General features: G+C 40.2%; 1 protein-coding gene across 1 annotated transcript in view; it reads left to right on the top strand.

Moving 5' to 3' along the window:
* Positions 1 to 304: 304 nt before the first annotated feature.
* Positions 305 to 27,719, top strand: part of PLXDC2 (plexin domain containing 2) — a 278,206-nt gene continuing 250,791 nt past the window's right edge. Inside the window, exon 1 of the mRNA XM_086614682.1 lies at positions 305 to 413. Within this exon, the coding sequence (XP_086470808.1) occupies positions 305 to 413 (109 nt within the window). The remainder of the gene's footprint in view (positions 414 to 27,719) is intronic.

The raw sequence follows: 27,719 nt of genomic DNA, 5'->3' as shown, positions 1-27,719 counted from the left end.
AGTTTGGCACTTCGCAGGCGAGGCTGAGCTTGTTTTCCCCAGCGGTGATGCCACTGGACTGAGAGAGCGGCGCGGCCGTGCAAGTTGGGGGGACGGAGCCCCCTCCCGCGAGACCCAGTCCGGCGCCTTCGGCCCCCGTGGCACGTCGCCGCCGCCCCACTAAATGCGAGCCGGTCCGAGGACGGGGCGACTCGGCGCCTGCTAGGGCTGCTTTCCGCCGCCGCCGCCCCGGACTTTCCCACCCCCCGACTAGGAGCGGCGCGCACTCCGCACCCCGGAGAGTTGTCTCGGCAGGCTCCGTGCTATGGCGAGGCTGCGGAGAAGCAAACTAGCCGCTGGATTCCTATTACTTTTCCAGTTCCTGAGCGAGCGCTACCAGCTCGCCGGCGGGGAGACGCCGAGGCAAAGCCGCGGTAAGCGAGGCCGGTACCTGCCCGGGCGGGGCCGGTCCGGGCAGCGCCGCGGAGCCCGGGGCAGCGCTGCCGGGCCGAGGGGGGAGGGAGGGAGGGCCGGGGACGAGGGGGCCGCGCCGCCTTCCCGCAGTACCGGAGCGGTGTGGGCTCCACCGGCAGCTCCGCGGGCCGCGTAGCCGGAGAGGACGAACGGCGTTTGGGGGTTGGGTCCCTCTGCTCCCGAGGGAGGCCTGGAGCGGTCGCGGTCCCGGCTTCTACCCCTTCCCTCCCCTCGCTTCTCCGGAAAGAGCTCTCCATTACTTCATTTTTTATTTTAATGAGAATTCGGGACTTTCCTCCCTGCATAAATCTGCCCCACGATCACCAAGAGCCGGTGCTGTTCCCCTCCCAGCCCCTTCGCGGGGTCTCCAGAGTGTCTTTCCCTGCCCTGTACGAGACGCTCCCGAAGGCGAAGAGCTCCGCTTGAGCGCTAGGGAGGGAGACACCGGCTCCCCCAGGAGCCCCGGGGAGCGGCGGGCCGGGGCGCCTCGGCAACCTCGCCCGGCCCGCCCGCCGAGGGGCCGTGCTGCTCTCCCGGCAGCGAGCCGGGGAAGGGGAGGCAAAAGTTTCCCTGCAGATCTTGCCTGGGAGAGCTAGCGGGCACTCTCCTCCCCCGCGGAAGTCAGTAGCTTGCAGCCTTCCCTGGAAACCAGGCGTTGAGAGAAGGAGCAAGATAATGGAAGACGCCCCACAGGGCAATGGGACCTGTTGGGTAGGAGCGAGAGGCTCGTTCTGTTCTGTTGACTAAGTTGACTTGTGACAGTATTAGGGTCCTCTTGTCAGTCCTTCCTGGAGACACCTGTTAAAGCACGACACACAGCACCTGGAGTGCTTTCTCTAGGGCCACTATTCCCCACAGCGTGGGGTTCCCTTTTGATCACGAAAGCCTTCTGTAGCCAGCATTCCTGTGCTGTGGAGGGGAAAGCTGCCAAAGGAAAGCTTGGTGCGTTTGTGGGTAGATATTTAAGGAACGAGTGAGGAAAGTCGTGGGTTTTGCGTGTCAGGGGACCTTGCTGCAGCAGCTTCTAGCTTATAGATCTTTTCAAAAGCTGTGCCTTTGTATTTGAAATACCAGCCAGATTACTATCAAATGAAACATGTCCACTGGCCTCCTTGGTGCAACAGAATTACCCCTTCTGCCTTTTCCAAAAGGTTTGATACAAATGTGAAGGGTTTTGTGGTCACAGCGTAACTGACCCAATCAAGAGAGACTGGGGAGTTACTTGAAATGTCCAGTGAGATAATGTGCCAGACAGAGCGGGGATTTTCCCAGGCAGGGGCCTACCACTGGGTTTGGGAATTGCTAAATGACAAGGTAGCTCAGCAGGTTGCGGGAGTTCACATGTCACTTGGGGCCAAAGGGGAAAAAAAAAACCAAACCAGGAGGAGACTTTCCATGTACTGCTGCAAAATTCATGCTGGTGCTCTCAGGGCTTTAGGCAACAGATGTTGGTATTTGTTAATGTTAGTTATGAGGAAAAATAAAGTGATGTGGTGAGATTAGAAAAAGAATATTACTATGTTGTATGTCAGTGGACTGAGCTCACAAAGTTTACTAATCTTCCAGCCATTGTATCCAGAAAAGAAAATGTCAACACTGACTAAATGAAATACAATTTATCAATGGGCAAGAATCACTGCACATCACTGATTTAGGCTATTAAGTAGTAATGATCATTAATGTCTGCATCAGGAGGTGCTAAACAGAAGATATACCAACAGCTTGCTTATCCGTAAATAATTTATTAATGTCTTGTGTCTTCCTGAATGTGATATGAAATATGAGGGAGTTTATAATCGGGCAAATATTATTTTGATACATTCTGAAGAAAATATACCAAGCGTTTGTGATCTTCAACTAGTGAGATGGACAATTTGATGTCAGTTTTGACAGTTAGGTGTTTATAACCTTGGTAGCTTTTCCGTCCCTCTTAGTTAAAAAGTCTGTGTTATGACAGCAATAATTAAATGTCATTAAAACAATCAGAGTTGTATTTGACATGTTTTCATCATTCCTTTTGTGTTTGTTGTTAATATTGCTCTTCTCTGGAAAAAAAAAAAATGCAGTGAGGAGTGGTGTCTAACCGATAAGAGGTTAACCATTATGTAAAGCCAGGGAAATCCAACTTCAGGTTCTGCGAGTCAAAATAAAAAGTTATGTTTTAAAGTTTCACTCTATTTAGTATCTACTGTGTACCTCAGGTAGCGCAGATAAAACCTTTGAAGAGTTAAAGTAAAAATAAATCTTGGAAGTAGCTGCAAATCCTTAAAGGAAGGCTGTGTTGACATATTCTTTGAATACTCGGTAGCAAAACACCTTGTTGAAACTGAATGAAATGAGTATCCGGCACTGCAGCCATTCGCTGTGCCCTGGCAAAGCTGGTGCCAGGAGAGGGGTTCTGAGGATGCTGCTCCCAAAGAGACGTGCCAGGATTCCAACAGAGACCGGAAAAAACACGCAGGTGTTTTTTACCCGCTCCTCAGAACTACCTTTGCGGATGAAATCAGGTCGGATCCATTGGAGTCCAGTCCTTTCCTGGGCCTGCTGGAACCCGTCCGGCGGCCTCTGGGTGTCCCTAAGCCGCCGGTGGCCGCGAGCGCGGCTCCGGCCGCCAGAGGGCGCCGCGGCGGCCGCCCGGGATGCGGCTCCTCCCGCGGCACCCTCCCCTCCCCCCCCCCCGCCCCCTCAGAGCTCCATTTTTGCTGACAAAACCGCTATAAATCAAGGATGAAGGGGCTTAAACACAAGATTTGTGCGCGCGTGTGGTTTACAGTAACCCGACTGGATACGACGTGAATTTAGGCACACGGCCTTTTTGAAAGCTGCCGCGACGATGCGGGCTGCCGGGGCTGGAGCGAGGGCTCGCTGCGCGCTGAGGTGTTGCCACAAGGAGCCTTGAAAACGTTACATTCTTTTGCAAACACTATCCGTCAGGGCTAGGAGGCTGTTATTGTAATTTTTCTTCTGTCAGAGCATATTCCCGAACCCTGGTATAATTTATATTCATCGGACTGCAGCTGTCTCCGGGCATCAGTGTTCGGAGAGGGGTAGAATTATTTTTATGGGATAAACTACTATTAAGCAGTGTTTATCTAGCATTTATCTACTGCTGAAGTAGTCACATTTTCTGTATTGCCTGAGCAAAAAAACAAACGACTGAAACCAAACTTTCATCATTACACATTTAAACCTTCAGCTTTTATCTCAGAAGTATCAAAAGAAATATAATATTATATAATATGTGTGTCAGGTGTTTTTTTTCTCTTTGCATTCAAAATTACTTTTTTTTTCTGTACATGGTATGTAAATGGTGATAATTGGGTTAGAGGATCACAGTGACATTTAGTAGTAAATCCTATTTACAAATCATATGTATTTTACTAAGAGTTCCCTCTAAAGAAGTAATCTTTTTAAACTTTCATCCTGGTTCTTACTTTCATTTTTTGTGCTTTTTTGTCATTTCCTCTGAAAGAGTGGTTTGAAATGTTCTAGTAAATAGTGGGTAAATTAAAACTATGGTAAGGTTTACTTAGGTATTGAGTTCAGTGTCCTGGTTTCAGCTGGGACAGAGTTAACATTCAGTTTCACAGAAACTCATTTCCACAAATTTAGAGTAAGATCAATACTTATAGTTCATTGAAGGTTTAAAAATCCCTTGGGGAAAACGATGTTTTTGTTTGGCTGTAAATATTTCTCTTCAGAGTTTACATCCTCACACAGCCACTGAAAACCCAGCAAATCCTTGACTCAGATGTTAGGTTTTGGCTGACACTTAACTTGGAGCTGATTATAAATAACAGGGAAATCAGCTCTCTACACTGTAAACAAATGTAGAAAATGAGGAAAAGGCCTTTATAGTTTGAAAAGTTCTTTTGTTCTGGGCGACAATTTATTAGCAACACATCCAGGCCATTTAAAGCAAAATGCTGGGACAACGTCTACTGCCTTGCTGAATGCCAGAATCCTCAAAAAATATTTGCAGTTTATGAGGGCTGATTCCTTTAGGGGAAGAGACTCCCAAGACGGTGAAAGAGGTAGATGAGGGAATTCATAATGTCAGGTGAAGAGAGAGACCGACTGAGGAAAATAGTCACAGACTTATGGTGAGTTAGCATTTTCATTAAGGACTTTTTGGCACATTTTTGGTGGAGCAGTGCTGCAGGTCCCTGCAACCTGCACAGACTTAAGGAGATGAAGGTTTGGACCTGAAGCTTGTGTTTCCTGCAGAGCCACCATGCAGCAATGCCTGGAAAGTTGCTTTGCTTTGAATTAGGCTAAAGACAGCTGTCACACAAGAAACACGCTCAGTTGAATTCTACTGGTTTTCTCCATGAAGGAAATAAAAATTTCTTCTTAAAAGAAATAAAAATAAAAGCATCATTTGACTCTTTTTTGATAAAAGTCACTGTGGTTTCATTGGACTGTCAAAGTACTGAGCAGTTCTGATGCTGGTAGCCTTGAAAACACTGGTAAAAAGAAAGCTCCATAGCAGCCCCGGTTTCAAAACTCATCGAGGCTGCAGTCTCTTAGACTGAGAACACAGCTGGGGTAACTGGTGTGAGTGCATTTTGAATTTGCAGTGTGGTTCATGCTTCCCAAGGAAAACGAATACCAAAGCAATTTAAGAAGGCGGTAGTTAAGGTAAGCGTGTGCTGGGGGCTCTCTGCAGAGTTAACAAAAGGTAATTTGACAGGAGTGTTTCTCATCTAGTACAAGGAAATGTTGCAGGCTGCTGGCCAGTGGTGTGAAATTATATCCAACTATTAGGTTTGATGAGGACTGAGCTGGGAGTATTGATGAGGTGCAATTGGCAGATGTCATATTTACTAAACTGGAGAATTGCACAATCACAGCAGGAACTGAAAGAACCCAGGAGATTACTTTCCCTGGAGAAGTATACAGAGAAGCTATGCTAAGTGCACGTGGGTTTTGTTTTTGTCTGTGGCTTCTGACAAATGAGCATAACATGTTGCCCTGAGGTAATGTTTGGGAGGGCTGGGTGCTGTGTCTCATCATGGAACACTTCCTCCACTTCCTCTGCTTTTCTTTTTCCTCATCCAACTAATAAACATAGCTTCAGTTAGCACTCCTTGCTGTCAACATTGAGCAACCAGTTGTGCTAAGTGTCCTTGTAAATTCTGGGTTTGGAAGAGCTTGTGTAACATTTTCGTCTTCCTCGACCAAAAGGCAGCAGCGCGTAGGAGTGTGTTTTCAAGTTGGAATAGGCCCAACCTTTTTCTCGCCTGAAACAGGCAAATGGAGCAGGTTCTTCAACCAAATCCAGAGTCAGGCTTGACAATTGAGTTGAACACGCAGTTTCAAAAGTAGCAAACATCTTGATGGGAGGTCAAGAGAAACATAAGGATTAAAATGAAGTTAGATAGAAGACATCACAGGACCAATGCATCTACTCTACTTGACAATGGTAAAATCCCAACAGGAATTTTTCATTTAGTTTCAAGCGCTGCACTTCAAGAAGTAAGCAGACTAATTGAGGAGTGTCATATGAAGAAAAAAAAGGAAGGTGCACTGCTAGAGAGAATAAAACCAAGAGGTGACATGGTAACAATCTTCAAGTGTGTAAAAGGCTTCTGCAGAGAAGGGAGTAACTTGTCCTCAAAAGCAAGTAATGATTTCAGTTGCAGCAAGGCAGACTTCTGAATGTTAAGGCTAGGGGAGCAGATTATCTCTGAGTAGGCTGCATCACTGAAACAGGTTAGATAAACATATGTCCGAAATGTCACTCTGTCCAGAAAGGCAGCTGTTCCTGCCTTGGAGCAAATGGCTGGACAGTGTGACCTTTCAAGGTCTCACCCAGCTATCTCGAATCATTCTGTGTGGGTAGCTTTAAGCACACAAGGGTTCACCTTGAACTCTGCAGCTAGATAAAATACAAGCATGAATGCAAGTGCTCTCTTAGCTGGAGGCCTCTGTCTCTCATTTGTCAATGATATATGTGGCTTTAATGTGATTTTAACGTACGCTTTCTGTGGCTGCAGACAAGTTAAAGACATTTAAAATGCTGCTTTAGTTAGAGTTCTTATGTTATGAAATAAGTCTTTTAAAATCAGATTTTGTTCTTACTTGGTTTAGAACTTTCATCTTTTAATATGAACACTATCTGTGTTCCATTGTAAACAGATTTTTTTTTTTTTTCTTCTATGATATTCTCATAGTGACTTTTTTGGACTTTAGGCAGGCATCACTTAACCCATGTTGTTTTATTGAGTGAAAAATCCTTGACTTGAATAGGCAGAGTTCCACAAATGGAGTATATAAACCTTTCCATTTAACCTATGTCTGTTAACATTTCAAGTATATGCTGTTTCACAGTTGATGCTAGGAGCTGAGCTCTGGTCCTTTTCTTTATAGATGTAATTGAACTGTGTCAAAGGGCTGCTTATGTTACAGGAATGCAAAGCCATTTGTAGTTTTTACTGCAGATTTCCTCCTTAACTGCTGCAGCTAGTAGGGCAGATTCTGTTGGAAGTTACATCTGCAATTAGTAGCGGAATAGAATGCAGGGGTTATCCAGTAATAAGCACTTCGAGTAGTATTTAATTTTTTCTTCTTTTTTTATCTTCTTTTTTCACCTTTGGTGATGCACATCCTGCATATATTAAATGGGCAATACTGCATCTGGGCTGAATAATTACAGCTTTCCTCTTCACAAGAGATTGTAGTAGGCTGACTGTAAAAGGCAAGTAACATCCATCGTAACTTCAGAAGGATGACGTGTTAAAGAGAGGGGAGCTCATCAGTATGCAGGTACTTCTTTTTATGAGCCAGCAGCTGAACTAAAAATCCATTGGAAAATGTTATCTTGACCTCCATAGCGAATTGGGAGCCAGCATGATTCTTTATTAATACAGTTGCTCCACGATATTCTCCAGCTGCACGTTTCTACTGTCCTGTGTGGATGTATGTGACTCTCCTTTTGAATTTGCAAGCCACACAGTAGGTATTTGCAATTTGATCTCAGTCACTCTGATGTATAAACCCAAGGCCCTCTGTTAGGAATCCTTTCATGGCAGGACTGGTTTCAGAGTTCCTAGGCTCTTCTCTCCCATCCTTCATCTCCTTGTTGCCCTTCCTGCCTGCTGCAGAGACTGCTTCCTTCTCAGCTGCAGTGTTTCAGGAGTTCGTGTGGCCATGCTTTCAGTCAGATGGATCAGACTTGCTCTCTTTAGTGAAGTGCAAGTTAAAAAAGAGAGAGACAGACAGAAAAGACTAGATTTTGGAAGAGGTGGGGGAGATGAAAATAAAAATATGAGGATGAATGTAGTATTTTTAAACCTCCGAGTGTTATAAATACTCTTAGAACAATATAAAAACTCTGGAAAAGTAGAATACTTGACTTCTCTTTAGTATTACCAAGTGTTACATGGGCTTAGTCAAAAAATGTTCAAAGAAACAACTAGTTGAAATTGGAAAATTATGTCAAAGTTGACATGCTCTTGTCAAATATTTCAACTGGGAAGTGTCAAAACAAGTAATTTTGAGTTCCTTATTTTGATGACAATAAAATGTTTCATTTCAAGTTTTTCATTTTGACTTTTAGATTAAAATTATTGTATTAGGACTATTACTTTTAATTGGAACAAGATCAACATTTTTACTTAGGCTGGGAGATTAACTTTCTAGTCATCTTGAATTGAGACTTACCCTTGCTGAGAATTTGACTATATACCGTAAGTCCTATAAGAACAGACCATTTTATCTTGTAGAAACTTTACTTTTATTTGATGACAGGAAAGGGGAGAATGGCTGAAAAACCCGGTTGTCTTGATCATCCATTTAAGTTTTTTTAACTTTATAGCTTATTTCTCATTCAGGTTACTTCTTGGTTAATATGATATCCATGAGGCAAGTAAATTAAAAGAGAGCACATTTTCCAGATTGCAGCTGCTGTAAAGATAATAGATTTATGGTTTATTTGCAGTGAAGGCATTTATGGACTAGAAGCTTAGCATTTGGTGTGTTGCAGAAACCTGACCTCAATATCAACACAATTTATTACTGGTTCCTATTTAAACGTGTATGTACTGATGTAAGTTGTAGTCTCAAAACAAAGAAGACAGATAAGGCGAATCACCATTATAGATTATCATTGATTATGGTTTCCATTTACTTTTTATTACATCTGTTATTCATTTTCTTTGAAAACAGTTTTTATGAATAAACTCTATGTAATGCAATGCTGTTTAGTTTTTTATGCAAATTATGCAAGACTTAATAACTGAAATGTATAATTCACAGCTATTCATGTTTGTATTCAACTACAGAAAACTGAAGGGGTCTTTTGCCTGTAAAACATCAAGCTAAGCAAACCCATAATTGCTTCCAGTTTTGCTAATGTTAATGTATTTACCCTCGTCAAACCTTCTCATTTCACTTCTAATGCTGAAAGCTGTTGGAGGCATTTCCATCTTTCCAACGCACAAATAAAATAATAAGTGTAATAGTAGTAAATTGTCCTAATGAATTCTTTCCTAGGACAGCATAGCTAGAAGGGACCACATAGGTCATCCAGTCTTCCCCTGGGATGAGAAGCCATTTTGTCATGGATGCCTGTTCCACATGCCCCCAAGCACCGCAGCCCATCAGTAATGCTCTTCCCCATCACAATCTTCAGGCACATGGTAAAATAGCAACAGGTGCATGTATAATGTGCCACAGAAGATAATGAGGGCATTGACAACAGGTTTCAGGTTCAGGTTTCTACAATAGCAAAGAATTTTTATTTTAGTACAGTTTGTTTGAAAGCTTGTCTGTCTTTGTTTTTGCTTAGTTTGCTTTTCTGTTTGTTTCTTGACCTAATATACTTGACTTTTTCAGCCCCTGTTTTGTTTCATGCACGATTACGTCGACATTTATTGCAGAGTTGGTAGTAATGGTTTTATTTCAATTCAGAGTCATTTTCTAGAATAGTGTAAATGCCCTGCAAAATGGCTCTTCCTATAGTAAATTTGCCAGTTTCAATGGAGAAATACTATTTTATTTTGTCAGGCTCTTGAGCTAGCCATGTATACATCCCGAAAAAGGAGGCAGGTTTATATACTCTGACTCAGCTGAGGTGCTTGAGGATTAGCAGTTTTGCCACACCAAGGTCCAACTTTGACTTAATTTTTTGGTCTTTTTTTTTTTTCCCCCTGAATTTGTGTTATTTCAGCTCCTTAGACTAATTTTAATCCTTTAACGTTGCGTCTTAATGCAAGCTTGATTCTTTCTTGTGTTCCTAACTTTATTTACGTACTCTCTGAGGTTCAACCACAGACTTTGATTCAGATCACTCGTCTGCAGGCAATTTGTGCGCATGCAGACTTCTCCATTGCTGTTTGCAGGCCGTGCTTGTCTTAACAGCTTTCTCAATTATTCCCATAATCATAGCTATGCACTTTATATTCATTAGTATTCTTATTCTTAGAAGATCTTGTAAGATAATATCCTAATTTTACAAATAGGAAGGTGATTTTGAAAAAGTGACCACTTTGCTGAAGTTAAAAATGTGTCATTAATGTCTCTGAGTGTATGAGTTGCTTTTTTTCTGCAATAGCCCAGTTATCTTTCCAGTTTCCCCATTGCTTCACCAAATTCAGGGCTGTAATTTCTCTCTTCATTCTCATCCTTGAATTCCCTAATCTAAACTTTTAAATCCTAGTCAGATCTTTGATCAAATAACCTATGCCTCTCTGGAAAAAAAAATCGGATTAAAGTTCGCTGAGGGCTCTGATCAGTGCAGAGACAACAAGGCTTAGTTTGGGATTGCTGTAGATTTTGCCATTTCTGATGTTCTTCTCCTCACTCAGACTTGCAACAGGAGAAGGATGTGTCTCAGCTGTTTATACAGCAGATCCCAAACTGCCACATTTTACAATCTAATGTAATAAGTTTCTTTCCTAAAAATACATGTGTCTGAAGGATAGGGAAATACTGGGTCAAATTTCTTCTGCTTGGCACTTTGAGAATTTGGAAGGACTAGGTCCCAATCTTTTTGGTTTTGCCATTGAGTTCTTGGAGAGAAGAGAACGATGGTGTTTCACAGACTGTACAATTATTTTTCCTGTAATTAAACTTTGAGATTACTAATCCAGATTCAGTAATTACTAGTCAGAAGAAAGATTTCCAAAGCAATCAGTTTGCAGCACTGTAAACTTGAATTTTTTGACTGTTTGAAAAGTTTATCCTCCTCAGAAAAAGAGCATTTTAAGAGGAAGAATACTATTATTTTACTGCACAAATATGATAACAGCTTTTACTGGGACCGTATCTTCATGACCTTTTAAGAAGAAAGATTATTGACAAATGTTATGTAACACATGCCTTTATACAGAGTCCGTGTACAATGCTGTGCCTCTGATGCTATAAATCATGCTGAAATTTCCTGTAGAGTAAGAATCTGACTGAAAACAGAACTGATAGATCTTCTAATACAATCAGTGCTTTTCAGTGTCTGCTGTTTTATCACCAATGGTGGAGTTTTTTTTATTCTGCAGAAATAGTTATAGGTTAAAAAATATGTTAGATTTTAAAAAGCTGTTCTTCTTAACTTGCAAAGTATATGACTCCTCCACCCCCACCCCATAATTTGAAAAGGAATTTAAATTGTCTTTTCCACATTAATAAAGACATCAGTGGGGGGAAAAAAACAACCAATGCAAAACAATACAACAAACCAACAACAATAACAACAAACAGACTTTATGCTTTGGAATATTTGGGCCTGCATCCAAATGGCAAACTTCCCTTATTTAGTACTGCACTTACATTGCTACTGTTAAGTAAACATTTATGTAAGTGGTGTCCTGCAGATGGGTGGACTGAAAAAGATGTAGATGTTTAAGATTTCTCTCTCATCTTGGAGCTTGGAATTTAGTTGGCCCAAAAGTCCAAGGCAACAGTGGCAATGAGTTTCGCAGCGTTGTTGCAGATCCTGAAAAAGATTCTGGAGAGAAGGATCGTTCAGCCTGTAGGAAAGACTGGCTGCCACCTCCCCATGTTGTTGTAGTGGGTAAAAGCAGAGGACTACAGAGACTAATCTATCCTCTGATGCATGCATGTTGAGTTCTCCTTTAAGAGCAAGACACATTTAGGAGATGCCCAAACTAAAAATTCACGTAGATTTTATGATCTGTCTCCAAGGGACTGAAATGTGGCCTGAGCTGGAGAAGCAATAAGCACACACAGCTCACATCAAATTTAAGTGTAGACACTTATTACATGCTGCTTCTTGAATGCAAATTTATGGTTTATTGTTCTACTCTTTACACAAACAAAATTGCTGTTAGCTTCAAGGGATGACCCAGAGATGTTAATGAATCACATTCTTTTTCCCCAGGCAGGCATAGATAATAATTTGAACGTGCGTCTTCAGGATAGGAAGTTATGTCTAGCTTTATCTGCAGAAGTTTGTTATAGTTAGTGTAGGCTGTCAAATGAAAACAATGCTTTTAACTTTAGCCTTGACCTTCCCACGCCTATATTTGAATTTAATTATTTTATCCCTGTTCTGATGTTTTATGGCACAGCTTAGTGGGGGTGCATACCAAGCCAGCATTCCTACTGAAATTGAAAAACTCTGTGGCTAGTGAGATGGTCCAGTGTTTGCTTATGTCTTGCATTGACACAATCATGTTTTATTGATCATCATAAATCCACTCTGAGAGTCTTTGAGACTGATGCTGCTACAGTTGTAGAGCCAGCCAGTTAGCTCTATTTTTCCAGTAATCTATTGTTTGGAGATCTAGGGAAATTTTTTATGATTATTAAGTAGAATTCAAATCTATTTTGAGGTTTTCGGAAAGAGAGGACAGATGTAAATTCATTATAAAAATTAGCCTTGCAAGTCTCAATTGGCACAGCACTTAAAAATGCACCTGAAGTGTGTGCTTGAAGAGAAACACATATGTAAAGTCTTCGCCAAACTGACTCGTGCTAGAACACACTGGTAGGTGTTGCTAAAATGTTTATAGAACCTTTTATACCTAGAATTTAATTTAGAAAAAAAAAAGAGGTTAAATTCTGCCTTCACATACTTCAGCACAGCCACACTTTACTCCTCCACACAGCCACACTTTACTCCTCTAAGAGCAGTTTGGGCCAATTTGAAAAGAGTCTTTAGCCCACAAAGCCTTCCCTCTAATTCTGTACTGTTCTCAACAACCCTTAGTGTATGTGAAACGCAGGGTGGGATCTTTGGTTGCAGAGCAGCTACACACCACTTTCCCATGGGCAGGACGCGTGGCTTGTGTGCTCCTCGGAAGAGAATGAATGGGAGTGATTTCTACCTCGGTACTGAAAACTTACTGCGTTTCCCAAAGTTGTTCATTGTACTCTTTGAAGGGATTTGGCATTTGGAGGCTGGAAGGTTCTGATTGCCTGTTGCTGATGTTTATATTTTTATTATCTGCTTATAATTTATGATAATGCAATTCGCTTCATTGGAAGGGTAAAAGAAACGTATTGGCTTTCAGAATTCTTGAGGTTCTTGAAATGGGAAAAAGAGGAGCAAGTAGTGCAGTCCTATCAGAATGTTTGCTGGGCAGGAATGAAAGGCCTGATTCGGTTCCCTCTATACATTTCAGCAGCCGTATTAATTCTGTGGCGCTATTCAGCCTGGAAGTCTAGAGGAAAGAGATCAAAACATTCATGTTGATTAAAAAAAAAAAAATAGGTTACCTTGAGGACAAATATTCTGCTCTTTTAATTTAAATCTGTAGGGAGCCAGAAAGCAGAGATAGGAAAGGATATGTTCAGAAGCTTTGTAGGGAAGCAGTGTCCTTTTAGGGGAAAATACTGTATTTTCTTTTCTAGTTCAGTTTCTTTTCCAGTCTTTAAAAAGAAGTTAAAAAGCCCAAAAACTTACTGTGATTCTGTACTCCGGAAAATCTCAGAAAGGAGGAACTGTCTGTTGCATAGTTTAAAGAATGTCAGAAACTTCTTAATTGTATAGGACAGGTAAACTGGAAAGGGAAGGTTCCAAACCTGTATCTTTCTGCCAGGTGATTGCTCTCATCAATGGGTGCCTTGTAAAAAATATCTGAGGAATGAAAAGACTTTTTGTCTGGGTCTGTGCTGGGCTATGTTTCTAGGCATTCAGGAGCCATGCTTCCTTTTTCATTCCTGAACACCTGTTTTAGCGAGGCATAGCAGAATGGGAGGAGGACAGGCCAGGAAAGCGGAGTGGGACCCTTCTGGTCCGTAGCATTTCTCAGCTTTTTAAACACTCCTATGAAAACATGCTTTTCTGAGGGAGAAAGAGGAAAAAAATGAATAATGATGATAAAAATGAGTACAGGCTGAGTTCATTTGACCCTATGGTAATTCTCTGTATATTTACAGCTGTACTGTGGCAATAGTGGTTTAACTTGTAGCTTGACAGACTATCCTCTGACCATCATTGTGGTACTGCAAATCACAGCAGAAAGCACTAAGATATAACCCAAAATAATGGCTTCATTATAAACGGGATGCTGAACGTGAATGTGTTCTGCTCTCACTGCGCGTCCCCCTGCAATTGTGGGCTGTATTTCCTTCACTTGTTAACTGACATGGTAGATCGTTTATCTTCTTTTGCCAAGGCAAATTACTCCAGTCTTCATCTTTCCCAGGAATCCTAAAACATGTTTCTGGTTCAGAGACGCCATCCTCCCAGCTCGCTGTTTTTATCAGTAACAAGGCATCTCTGCTCTTACTCAGGGATTTTCATACCCACCTGCCAAGGTATTAGTAGAAAGTTCATTGAACTGTAGCTATTCTTGCTGTTCATATTTATCCAGCCAAATGGCATTTGAAGAATAATAGCCATCATTCTACAAACACACTGAGAAATCCCGCGTGCATTTCGTGGTTTAAAATCACGTCATGTGCTTTTTCTCCCTCCCATCCCTCTTGATATTTGTGCTGTAACATATTTTACTTAGCATTTCTGGATTTAGAATGGATGGCTTTGAATTTTGAAATAACTATTTATAAGCTTTTCTATAGATTTCATCATCATCATCTATTAAAGTACTTTGTAAAGACTGATGAATTTAGCCACAAAACTGCCATGTCTAATAATTGCTATAATTTATTTTCATTTTACCAATGGAGCACTGGAGTATTGAACGACTTGCCAAGATCCCACACAGCAAATTTGGTGTAGGCACAAGAAAAAAATCTCACAGTTCTAATTTGTGTTTTCATGTTTAACCTTCAGAGCAGACAGTGTGTATAATTCATAGTGATGGAACCACAGACTTAAAATTGAATATACAAGAATTCCTCACTAAAACACAAGCTGATAGCCTCTTTACAATTTCTGTCAGAACTCCACCATCCTGCCAACAGCTCTTTAACTTCCATTTAAATATTTGACAATCCAAGACCTGGTTTTTCCTCTCTTGCTGCAGGATGCCATTTGAGCTTACTGCTGAGTAGAGCTGCAGTCTCTTAGAGTCATTAAGAAATCTGCTTTGCTTCCATGGGAATACTAATATATGCTTTACAAAACCCAAAAACCCAACAACATCAACAAAACCCCCAACACTCCCCAAAAAAAGCACCAAAAAAACCAATTCTGCCCCCCCAAATACCCCCACCTCTGTGTGAAGTTATTAATTTAGTTACAGACTGTATTTCTTTGCCATTCTAGATTTTTGAAAACCTTCCTACAATTCAGTTTTCATCTTTCTCATCTTTATAAGTTTTAATTTTTTCTTCAGTGCGATCAGCAAGAAGTAGAAGTGGCAGTTATGTGAGGCCAAAGGAGCAGGCAGAGATTCATGCTGTCCCGGAGCAAATACTTGCCAGAGAAGTGGAGGCCTGGAAGGGTCTAGGCTTATGTTCAGCTTCTCTTGTGTCTATGTGAAGGAGATAATGAAGGCCCTAGAAATCTCCTTGAGAAGAAGACAAATCTAGAGAAATGCCACAGCCCAAGGGCAGTTAGATTACTAGGACGTTTTTCCAAATGCCCCCTTCAGATGCATTTCACTAAGAGCAAGACTTTCTCTGCCTCAGTGTGCAAGGACAAAAGAAAAAGTATGTGATTCCCTAACATTTCTTCTGGCCTACATATAAAATGTACCTGTTTTTTCACTAAATTGCACTGCATATTCACAGGTAGCAAAAAACTGACTTGATATTGTGATTGAGCTTGTATTTGGGATCTACCAACAGCAGAGATACTCCAAAATTTAATCTCTGGTGCTAGAAGAACCTCATATTTTTAGGATGTGGAGCCCAGCACAAGAACTTTTCAGATTCTTTCCTTGATCTGAAGGTTGTGTAGTGCATAGCCTTGAAATAAATATATATATCATTCATCAGCTCAGTTTACTTTGAAAAAGGTATTCCAAGTTGCTGAAGAGTTGTTCCCAAAGAAATGATGACCAAGAAAAGGCAGACGAATGTGAACTGTTAATTTTCTCATGCAGTATATGCAACTGAGCATTTAATCTAATTTATAGTCCTTTTGCAATATAAAATTAATGACCTGTACGATTTATTTTAAGGTCTGCTATAAATTACATGCATCAGCTGGATATTTTTCTTTCCTCTAAAGAACAATTATCTGGTTTGGAAATTTAATCAAGTCATCAAGTAAAATTATTGTCTCAATTCTGAAAGATATACAATTGTCTGAATATTTAAAGCAGATTTATAGGGAGAAATATATTAGAAGTTTTCTAATCCTTTGCTTAATAACTTCCATGAAACATGTGCTCCATTTAGCTTGGAATGTCTGGCTTTACAATGACCACAACACATTCAGAGCCCTCTCAGCAAAACTGAAAACATGCGAGTTTAGTTAATAAGATGAAATTAACTTACAGTTATACCATGCAGTTCTGTGACTGTTACTGTACATTTTCCTAAGTACTTTATCTTGGGCATTTAGCACTGACGTCAGTGGCAGCTAAATGCCCAAAATCTCCTTAAGCACTTGTAGATGTGCAATGCACAAGGTTATATTTTGCATTTAGTTTGGGCGAGTTTATTTTCTGTTCGCTTTTAATAATACCAGGTAACGTGAGGGTTTTACAGCTTAGTCAGCCTTTCACTTGAGACCAAGTTGAACTCCAGCCATTTAGTCCTTGAAACCAAAGCGGATAGAAAAGACAATAGTCAGTCTTGGGACACAATGACTTCTGATCAGAAGTCCCATGTACTTATAGGGCATTTGAATATGTGTTTTTTGAAGAACATTTTTCATTGATTCTTGGAGAGCTCAGCTCTGCAGCTCTCACTGGCCTGGGGGAAGCTGCTGATCTGGGAAGCACTGAGCTTGTATGTACAAGAGGCTGCCAGGTCTTACAGTCCTGGTTGTCTTTGTTTCCTGCTGCTAAATATTATTTAAGGAAATGTAAAATGTCACAACGGTGTTGGAAGGATGCAAAATAAATTAGAAATATTTAGAAGGAGCTGTGGGACATTGTGGATTTATATGTTGATAATATTTATGAACCCATTTTGACTGGTGGCCAGTTGCAAGTCATTTTGTTGTCAGTGGGTGACTTTTTATACAAATGCGCAAATAGAAGAGGTGTCTGTAGGTACATGTGTATATGCTTGTGTGTATATATAGACATATTTTAAGACAAGGCCCCATATCAGTTATACAGTAAATTTTCTTTGTCTTCATTCTTTATTTGCCTATTTGTACATTGGTTTTCACAGTCTCTATAATAAGGACATTATTTTGAACATTTAGTGTATTTATTTCCCAGAGGTACTATTTCTTGTGCTGTTCTAAGAGTATATTCCACTCCAAGTTTTGTTTTTGTTTATTCATACAATGTGGTGTATTCAGGAAAGCACAACCCTGTTTATCCTAGCTTAATTAATGTTTTCAGTATTTTCTCATCTTTTTTATACTCAGTACAAATCAAAGGGATAAATTGGAAGATTGCAAACAGCATCTAGTAATTATCTTTTCTTGAAGTTTGCCCTTACTTTTCAACTTTTCCCTTCTATTAGTACCTCATACTGTTTCTAATAGTACCTCATAGTATATTCAAATAAAGTGACTACATGAGGATATCAAGGTTCTTCTGATCACTCTTTTTTTTTTTTGGATGGTCTTTGTACAAGCAACTCCACACGTTGCTGATTATTGCACACTGCTATACTTACAGATGTTAGTCTAAATTTGCTTTCCTTACTCTGGCAAAAATCCCAGCGGCTCCAGCAACAATTTGCCTGTTAAGGTTAATGATTGTCCCTGATGGAGCTGCCTGAGTCCAGCTGCTTATGGTGGCTATCTGCAGCCCAAGAGGAGGAAGGTGCTTGAGGTTCACGAAGCTCTTCAGCCGAGGAGGAAGAAGGGTCCACAGCACAGGAGGCTGGTGACTTCTCCCTGCCTCTACCCGCTGTGCCACAGCAACGCAGAGCCTTCAGAGTTTGTTAGTGCTGGGGGCTAAACTCATGTTGAAACAAAAGCCAAATCATGTGGTATTGATACTGTAGGAGGAATTTACTGCTTCAAAACTCTCCACGGGCTGCAGGATCAAGTTTCAAGGGAGAAAATCCCCTGCTTACTTAGACATCTAATTGGTTTCTCTGTAGCAGGTGGGTACTTTTCGTGTTCGGCATGAGTTACACGCTTAGTGTATAAAAGCAAATAGCAAGAATAAGGTTAAATAAAAACAAGATGATTTGAGTTTACTGCTCTTAAAATACCGTTCTCCCACTTGGGGAAGCAGGAACTGAAGAGACTGGGAACGCCTAATGACTTTTCATAAATAGACCACATTGGCAGATATGCCTGTGTAATTTCCTGCTCTTGAGAGTTTTATGACCTCTTCATCCCTCAGTCTCTGTCTTTTACTGCAGCCCTCCGTCTGCTGAAGAGAATTAATCTTGCAAGAAACAGTTGTAAGTAGCGAAGCAGCTTCGTTGCTCTCCCTCAGCAAACTATTACCAGCTTCCTCAGGTTTCTTCATTAGGACACCTGAAGTGATGCATTTTTGAAGAGGATTTAATTATAGGTCTAGTGAAATGTGAATAAAGAAGGAGCTCAGCAGGCCCACAGATGTTAAAGCAAATTATACAAAGCGCTTTGTTGAGAGAGGAGCCTTTTCAAACTTACATACTCAAAAAGATCTCTCATAAGTTTATTCAACAGTTTTAGCAAAGAAATTCTTTGCCCTCTTTACCTCATAATTCTAATACAAATCAAAAACACTCTCAACTGAATATCATCCAGGCTCAATCTGCATTTTAATAGGGGGAGACTGTTTGTTTTGCAGATGATTTTGTAAGAAACAGGTTTTTCTTCTTTTTTTTTTTTTTTTTTTTAAGACAACTAAAACAGGAAAATGTAGTCATTCAAGGAAAAAAAAAAAAGGCTTTCAGCTTTTCACCCTTTGATTTTCAGTGTTTCCCTAGGAAAAAAGAGTTTGTTTTTTGTTTTGGTAATACATGACATTTTGTCGTTGATCTCATTTTTCAGAATGAGAAAAACAGTGATGCAGGCAATTATAGGCTTTACAAAACGTTCTGAAAGCATAATTTTAAAATTTCAATTATATACTGATATAATGATTTACCATTGCTTTTTTTAACGTTCTAGGTGATGGAATTTTTGAGAAAGGAAAGATCATTATTTTACTCTTTAGTGAAAGAGGTTTGTGGTAGGTCTGATTTTACTTTTCTTTCCAAAGGCATTTGGTATGGTATCACTTGGAAGTTGTTAGTTCAGCTAGGGAAAATGATTACTTACAGAAGAATTGTAACGGACATGGCAAGTCTCTGTGAAAGAGAAAGCAGGAGTAGCTTCCCTCCAAGGAAATAGAAATTCTCATAAATTGACTTTGGTATTGATCTTTTTTCGTATTTCCATAATAAATTCATCATAAAAAGTGGGAGTATGATGATAAAGTCTGCACTGATGATTCCTTCTAATTTGTGTCAGAGTAGGACTCGAAAATCATGTAGAAAATAAATAGGAGATGGTGGAGTATGAAAAAAGCATGAAATAATGCAAAGTTAAAATTCACACATTTGGTGATTGATAGCCAAAATTTCTGCTTCCAAGCTGAAAAAACTTATCATCTGCTTCCTTACTGCAGAAAGACTGGACCTTAGAAATATGTGACAGATGTGGAAAAAGCAAATGTGCTGCTGAAAGATATGCGAACCCGCTTTTTCAGCAGAGAGAAGGAAGTACACTCGTATAACTGAGCATAAAATATTACATAAAGTTCTGATCATTTTTTGCAATAAAAATTCATTCAAATTGCAACAGGTGCAGATGAAGCCTATTTGGAATGAAAAGGGACAATTTGTCCTCTATGAGGTAGGATAAATTTCTTTAGTCTCAGAAAATAAAGTCTGGAAGAAGATGTAATAGCTTTCTAAAAATATATTTAAGGAGAAAAAAACAGAGAAGAGGAGATACTTGAGGTAAAGAACAGAGAGATACACATTGGCCATGAATACATTTATGCTGTAAATACAAAGATCAGTAACCAATAAAGCAGTGAGGTTCTGCATGTGCTTCCCTTTCAAAGTCGAAGAGCTCTGTTAAAGAGTGCATACCCAAAATTTATGAAATATTATATAGTGGATGCACATGGCTGTAGGATGCTGGAGTCCTAGCTCCAGTATAACTGCTGCATAACTTAAACTGTTCCGTTCAGGTCCTGTTGTGTGATACTGTGGAGGAAAGTGTTTTATCCATCTTGGAAAGTGATGAATGAGCCCTCCAACACTGCTCGGTAAATCTTCCACAGATACACACCTGCAGGAGCAGTGCAAGGGAAGGGTGTTGCACGAAGTCTGGGGTTGAAGATGTAAAAGTACACATATTCACAAGCAAACCACTTTTTTTTACATGTCTGGCCTTACAATTCCCTTTCTGCCATGATCTGAAAAGGCACTCAAATCATGTGTGCCAGACTCTAAAATGAATGCCACAGCTCCTGCTGCCTAGAGAGCATCCCAACAGGGCTTTGTCCAGGAGCCTCAGCTTGCAGTGCCACCAGCAGTGCTGTGGGCATGGGCTATATCATATCTTTGCTGTTCCTGCTCCAGGTGTCCCAACGAGAGTGATTTCTTAGCATCACAGTTGTGTGTTTAACCTGCTGGCTTATGCACAACCTTTATGGCATGGCTGTTTAACTAGTTTTCATTCTAAGTTTTTCTATAATGATACTGTGATAGGTACTTACCTGGCCCTGCTGTACTCCTTTGCAGTCCATCCAAAACTTGCAGCATCGTTTTAAATACTGAGAGGATGCCTGGTCGTCGGTTTTTAAAACCACTGTGTCCCCTGTGTAGCGGAGGATTGAAAATTAGGCATCATACCTCTGAAGGGATAGAGACATGTCACGCACATCAGACCACTGATTCCTCAATCATGTAATTAAGTTATGCTGAAGTACTGTGTTTAGATCGTGTTGGCTTCTGAAGGTGAAGTAATTTCAGTTATGTGACTAATGCATGTGTCATTACAAAATTGGTGTGATAACGATAAGTAAAATGTTATCATTATGTATTAGACTTTTAACTAGCAAAAGCAGCTTAAAGTTAAGCCAGAAATTTAATGTAACTAAGAAAAATCTAGAAATATTAAAAAAAAAATAAAAGATAAGGGAAAAAAAAAAAGGGGAGATGTGTGTGTATCCCAGCACCCACTGACAGGAGAAGAGGAAGCAACCTTTGAAAGGACAAGCGAGGAGGGCTCTGGCATTTGAATTTGGGAAACAAAGTGAGAGTATCCCAGCTCCTTGCTCTGTGCCTTTCCTTCCTTTTCTGAAATGTCGTTTAGGCGAAAAAAACCAGAAAGGCTCAATATAAGGTTCAGTAGCAAAGAGAATCTTGAAAAAAGTGATAGCACTGGTGGCCAGAAGAGCTGTCTCAGAGAGACCAAGCAAATGTAGCTCCAAAAGCTTGCTGGTGTGGTAAGCTTGAGAAGGTAGCTGGTCATCTAACAAAGTAACCGTACTATCAGAAGTGCTGATAGTATGTTCTTTTGCTTTTGTAGTCTTGGATCTTGTTTCACTCTTGCAAATCTCTTTACAGGAGACAAAGAGCACTAACCACTCTTCCATTGTTCAGTGTCTCAGTGTCTTTCTTCAGGGTATCCAAGGGATAGCAGGGCTGTACAGGCTAGTTTAAAAATTGGAAGAGAGACTTAGGAATATCTGTGTGTAAGAAGCATCTATCCATCATCAAACTGACCTAAAAGACTCTGTGGCAGACAACTAAGTAACAGAGTGTCAGTTCGTGAGGTTCTCCCAGAGTTTGCAACTTTGATATTGTATTGTTAAGGCCTGAGCATGTGTGTATTTTAAAAGAAGTCTGACTTAAAGACTCCAAGCAATGAAGACTCCAACACACAGTTTCATCCTACAGTTATAGGATAGTCACCAAATCAATTTTAAGGAGATCCAGTTCCAATCGTAGTTCTTTCAAGTACTGTCTGGGTGAAAGGACCTAATTGAAAATCAATTTCTGTGCCTGATCTCCAGCAGTTTTGAGAACAGTGTTTCCTTCTGTCTGCCTTTTGTCTTTGAGAGTGGTGACAATTTTTAATACTTTTGGATGATTTCTATAGCAAGGAAGCCTCCACCCTGGTTCAGGACACAGGGGAGTGAAATCACAACTGTGACTTATGTCCAAAGACTTTAGCGAGAAGTGGAGGTACGGCTAAGGGAGCTTTGTACCCTATCCTGTCAGAACCAGTTGCACATATTTCATCATCACAGGAAGGGAGGCTTAAGGAGGTTAAGCTACCTCTACCCTCAGAGCTTCCAGGCAAGGCATGTGCTGCAGCAATTGTTTGAAAAAGAGTTGTGATTTAAGAATTGATTTTTGTTAGTACCTCATTTAATATGAATAACATTTTTACTGCATATGGAAAGCATATCAGGTAATGGGAACCCCTGAGAACCCAAACTTTCATTCCAGGTTACATTGATACTGAGTTCTCTCTCTTGCTTCTGACTCTGACTTTTTCTTCAGTTTCCTGAAGCACTGATTAGATGTACAGGATCATATCCCATGTCATTATTAACATCCAAGCACGGATTATACAGCAGCAGATGTCAGAAAAACGTTATACTAATAAGGACACCAATGTAGCAGCCCAATTTTGCTCTGGCTGGGAACTTCTTCCTTATGAGGAGCAAGTGCTGCAGTGTTTTGCCTGACACTAGTTTATTATATTCTTCAAAGTGATTTTTATCAGTCAAATTGGATAAAATAAGAATGTGAAATTTTAGATTTTCTTTGGTGGAGTTGGAATATATATTTTCTGCTCCAATGTATAGACTGAATGAACAATAGGTTCATGCTTGTACAGTGTTCAGGCTTTTTCAATACTGGTGATGACAGACTTGTAGCCTTGCCTTCATGAATCAAGCTTTACCATGCACCTATATATTGCAGAGGTGTCTTCTGCTTTGCTGACTCCAAAATTAAATGCCATCAGTCTCAAGAAACTGTGGAATTTTAAAAGAAATAATATTTTTGTATTTTTTGTTTATTTCTTGTATAATTTCTGAGTTGTCCAGACTATTATTTTTTTCCCCTCTAGAAGCCAAAGAGTAAAAGCTGCAGTCTTCATTCAGGGGCAGGACTTTTGTAATTGGTCTTTTAGAAAATGAAGTACGTTGGAGCTAATGGCACTTACCTATGAGAGCTCAGTAGTATATTAAATCTATTTAATCTCTTGCCATTGTTTGGCCATCTTTGCCCACAGGGTATTAGATACTACGAGTAGTTTGTGTTGTTTCCCTGTTTGAAGGTCTCTCCACACACTTGTTAGTCCACAAATTAGACTGCACCAGCTTGTGTTGCCATACTCGAGGTTCACAATCCTTTCTCTAAGCCTTCCTTGCTGCTGCTGTACCGTGCTGCAGAGAGAGATGGTTTTGCATCCCTGTATGATGTATGTTGTGCCTTTTGTCTAGCTTGGGACTGAAGAATGGCTAAATTCTTGCATTTAGGAAAAAAATTGCATCATCCTCCGTGGCTGCGGGACTTCACCAATGGATTTTTCACGCATTCGGCATTTAAATTCATTAAGTGCACTGTTTTTTTGTGGCACTAAATGGAAAATGGTGTGAATAGATCTCTGACCCTACTGTCCTCTGACCCTAACTTCAGAGCAGAGGTGACAAAGTTTGTTTGGTGATGAGAGAACTTTAAAGGCAAACAAGAAGGTTCACAAGCCATTATCTGCTAACATCTGGAATAGGAACACAGAGTGGGGTCTACTCCTCATATGAGGAATATGAAGGCTCTTTTATTATTATTATTTCAGCACTGCATGTCTTTGAGAGCTGGCTGGGTGGCTGAGAAGATCACAGATCTTGGGAAAAAAAAGTCATTCTGTTTTCTCTCCAATCCTGTGGCATCACAGGATTTATGAACTGAATTTTTAATTCAGTAATACTTCTTTTTTTCCCTACAACTTCCATAAAAATATTTCTTGCTGTTAGTGAGGTGGTTTGAATGGTAGTAGTGTGTGAATTGTCAGGTTGTGATCTGCTTTGTGAGTCAGGCTTCCATCAGTTTGGAGCCCTTATATCCAGTGTTTCCTTTAGAAAACCTGCTTCAGTTTGATCTTGAAAACTGCGGTTAAATTCTGAAAACTGCAGATATCGCAAGGCTCTTAAAACACTGCTAAGGTATGTGAAGATTCTGGACAGCCCTCTCAAAGGGGAATTAGGATTTCTTAAAATTTGAGCTTTTTTCAGGTATATATTTTATATAGTAAAGTTGAATTTGCATGCATACGCGTGCAAGTACTCAAGCATAGTTTTCCCAAGAGGTTGTTTATACATTTTATTTTCTTCCACTTTCTTTATTTACATCTTATTCACTGTGACCTTTATGTTGCTGTATTGTATCTTCTTGTCTGATGGATTTTATTTCAGGTAACCTGGGGATGAGTGTTCAAGAAAATCACCACTGTGATTCTAAGGCTTCAATTATCTCCTGGGGCTCTGCTTTCGGAAGCATACTTTCACAGTTTCTGACTTCATGAGAAGCTTCTGATTGAGTAATCGCCTTGAATTCAATTAGGAATCATGTTTTTTTTCTGAGCAAAATATGGAGAAGATGGCTATTTTCCCATAAGCAACCTGTTTAATTTTCTTGCAGTCTATCTCCACATTACACGTGTGCTGCTTCTGTTGTCATTCATTAATTTTCCTTCTGAGATGCTTGTTCAGTCATTATTTTCTGCCAAGTCCTGAAGAATGTATTTATATAGGGTTTTTTTTAAACTTCTTATTCTTTCTGTGAATGAATTGCAAATTGAATCATTTACTATCTACTTGTCTATGTTCCAAGCAAACAAAGTTGGATGTGCATTTGATTGCATCAGTTATTTTATGTATTTCAATTTCTGCAGTAATCATACTTTGACAAGTGCTGTCCATTCTTCTGCATCTCAAAGACTGTGCATTCAGAGAAGGGAAATTACAGAGAAAACATGCACCACAGCTGAATGTGCTGCTTGACTATCCGTTTAAGGACCAGTACGACTTCTTTCCTTTAGCATCCAGCTGTAACTGAGTTTTAGTTAACTTGTTGAAATGAGTATCTATAAATCAAGTAGATATTTCCCTGATACAGATTAGGGAGATGGGTCTGTATGACTCAGTGTAATGTATTGGTTGTTTTGTAACTGTGATTAACTATGACTGCTTTTGTAGAACTGTTATAGAATTGGAAGCATTTTCTTTTTTGTTTTGAAGAGTCTTTATTGCTGATGGATGACAACTAAATGAAAGAGGGTAGAATTAGGTTAGATCTAAGGAAGAAATTCTTCACTCTGAGCGTGGTGAAGCACTGGAACAGGTTGCCTAGAGAAACTGTGGATGCCCCATCCCTGGAAGTGTTCAAGGCCAGGCTGGATGAGGCTTTGAGCAACCTGATGTAGTGAAAGGTGTCTCTGCCCATGGCAAGGGGGTTGGAACTAGATGATCTTGAAGGTCGCTTCCAACCCAAACCATTCTATGAAGCAGAAACTTGTATGATTATGAAAGAGTCTGAGCTATGGTACAGTGAACTGTGATGTCTCTCTCTAGCATCTTGAGTTGCCACGTGGGATTTGCTTGTCTGCATGCTTGTTCTGTCACTGGCCTCTTTGCTAAGGTTCCCAGCAAACAGAGTAATTTGGAGTGTAGAGGGTGGTTTTGGCTCCTATCTTCAGAGATATTTAAGCATGTTACAACAATGAGATTTTGGTATCTAAATACTTTTCAGGATCTAGATCTTTCTTGGGTGTTGTTTTTTTTTTTTTCCCAATACATGTGCATACAGAGAAGTTCATCAAGAGAGACTTAGTGCTGAGCACTTCGGTCCCAGTCCAACATAACCTACAAACTTGTAGTCAATTTTCAAGCTCTTGGGTAATCCCATTGAAATACCTGTGTGAGTCCTTGGCTGGAACAGAATAGACTTGGCATCCTTTAGACTGGCACTGTACAGGACTACTTGTCTAGCCAGAAAAAGGACTGTGATTGCCAACTCTTCTTGTGTCCTTTGGGTCACTGAATAGTTACTGAACAGTAACAGTATTTTATATCCAATGACCCAGAAGTTAAAGGTTATGTCATTGTTACTAAACCGTCTGTCTAGTGGGTAAGCATTGAGCGCTCGCTGGTGTGTGCTGATTATGTTTTTGGGTCAGTGGCTGGTAAGTCCTTTCAGATTCATCAAAATATTGCCAGTTCAGGCTCTTTTCTATAAAACATTGTTGTGCCTTTCCTAAAAATGAACAAATGGGAAGCTATTGATTTCAGAGCCTGTTTACTTTATCGAGTCTGACGATGGATGAACAGAAGGAATGCGCTAGGTATACGTTTCACATAGCCTATTCAACAGCAGATATCGTGCTCTGCCCAGTCTGGACATGGTACGTTGTCTGCTTATGCACTGTAGGTGACAAAGCTTTGGCATCTTGTCACTCTTGTACAGATTACTTTAGTTGTAAAGCTGAGCTATAGTTTATTATGTTTTAATTATCTTGTGCCATACTGCTGGGATTTCTCTCTTCTCAATCTTGAGTCACAGAATAGCAGTGGAGACTGAACTCTATTTTTTTGGTATGCCTGCTGCTGCGTGGAAAAAAGTCTTGATTGTTGTTGCACACACATAAGTAAAGAAGGGAATATTTTGGGTCTCTGTGTTATCACGGATGTAAAATGAAGGTGCTGTATCCTGCAGGCGGTATTTTTGGCTTGAGTGCACTCATATTCTCTGAAATATAATAATTATTTAATGTTTTGAATTCACCCTTTTATGGAAAAAAAGCACCATGTTTGCCTTCTGATGATAATGGACTTTTTGCATGGCACCCAGAGGAAACATCCCTTCAGTTCTCAGGTCTGATGTTTCATAGATGTCTTCCATGTTGTTGGGGAAAAGAAGGGATGAATAAGAAAAGTTGTTGGCCGAAAGTGCCAGTAGCTGTCTGCAAATTACAGCCCAAATACTGTGATTACAAAGGCCAAGCCAGGCATGACAGTGTGTGGCAACAGGAGGTGCTCTGTGGTTTGGTATTATAAAGCTTAACAAAGCAATGGCCCCTGTGCTTACCTGGGAAAGTAACTAGTTAGAAAAATTACACATAATTCTAAATAATCAAGGCTGGGTGGTGTTTTCTAGTTCTTGTTTTTCCTTTAAAATGAGTTTAATTAATGGTTTTATTATTTTCTTTTAGGGCTTGGTCATGCACCATAAAAGTAATTGGGCTTTTTTCCAGTGACTTGAATGTGACCTGCTCTACAATTAGCTTTAAATTAGCAGCTAACATAAGGCATTGAAACAGCACTGGAGACCGAAGTTTTTGTGCTGCCTCCAAGAGAAAGATTAAGGAATTCCTGAGAGTTTTTGTTAAGAGATGATTTATAATTTCACAAATGAGCCACCTGACTCTTCCATCTTTCATTGTGCAGGTGGATATTGAAATAGATACAGATAACATTTCATAAACTCAACTATGTTCAGCCTCCCTCAGCTGAAGACAGAACTTGCCTTCTGTGTCCCAGGGGTAATGTGGAAGCATGTTCTCTTATTTACCTTATAAGTCAAGTAACTCCATTCAGAGTGGCTGTATTCTCTGAAAATATAAACTATTAAATCACTTGAGTCTGAGACTCTACAGCTGAAGCACCTTACAAGAGCCAAGATATGAAATAAAATGATTGAGGGGTTGTTATAGCCTTTTGCCTCTATAATTTCTCAAGTAAAATTCAAGGCTCCTGGGAGCAGCCAGGGGCAGCAGAAAAAATCTGTTGCTATTGCTGCAAAAGGCAAATTTTGCC

This window comes from Tauraco erythrolophus, chromosome 7, assembly GCF_009769465.1.
Source record: "Tauraco erythrolophus isolate bTauEry1 chromosome 7, bTauEry1.pri, whole genome shotgun sequence".
Lineage (NCBI taxonomy): Eukaryota > Metazoa > Chordata > Aves > Musophagiformes > Musophagidae > Tauraco > Tauraco erythrolophus.
The sequence above is the reverse complement of the archived record's forward strand: the minus strand, read 5'-3'. Positions and strand labels throughout refer to the sequence as shown.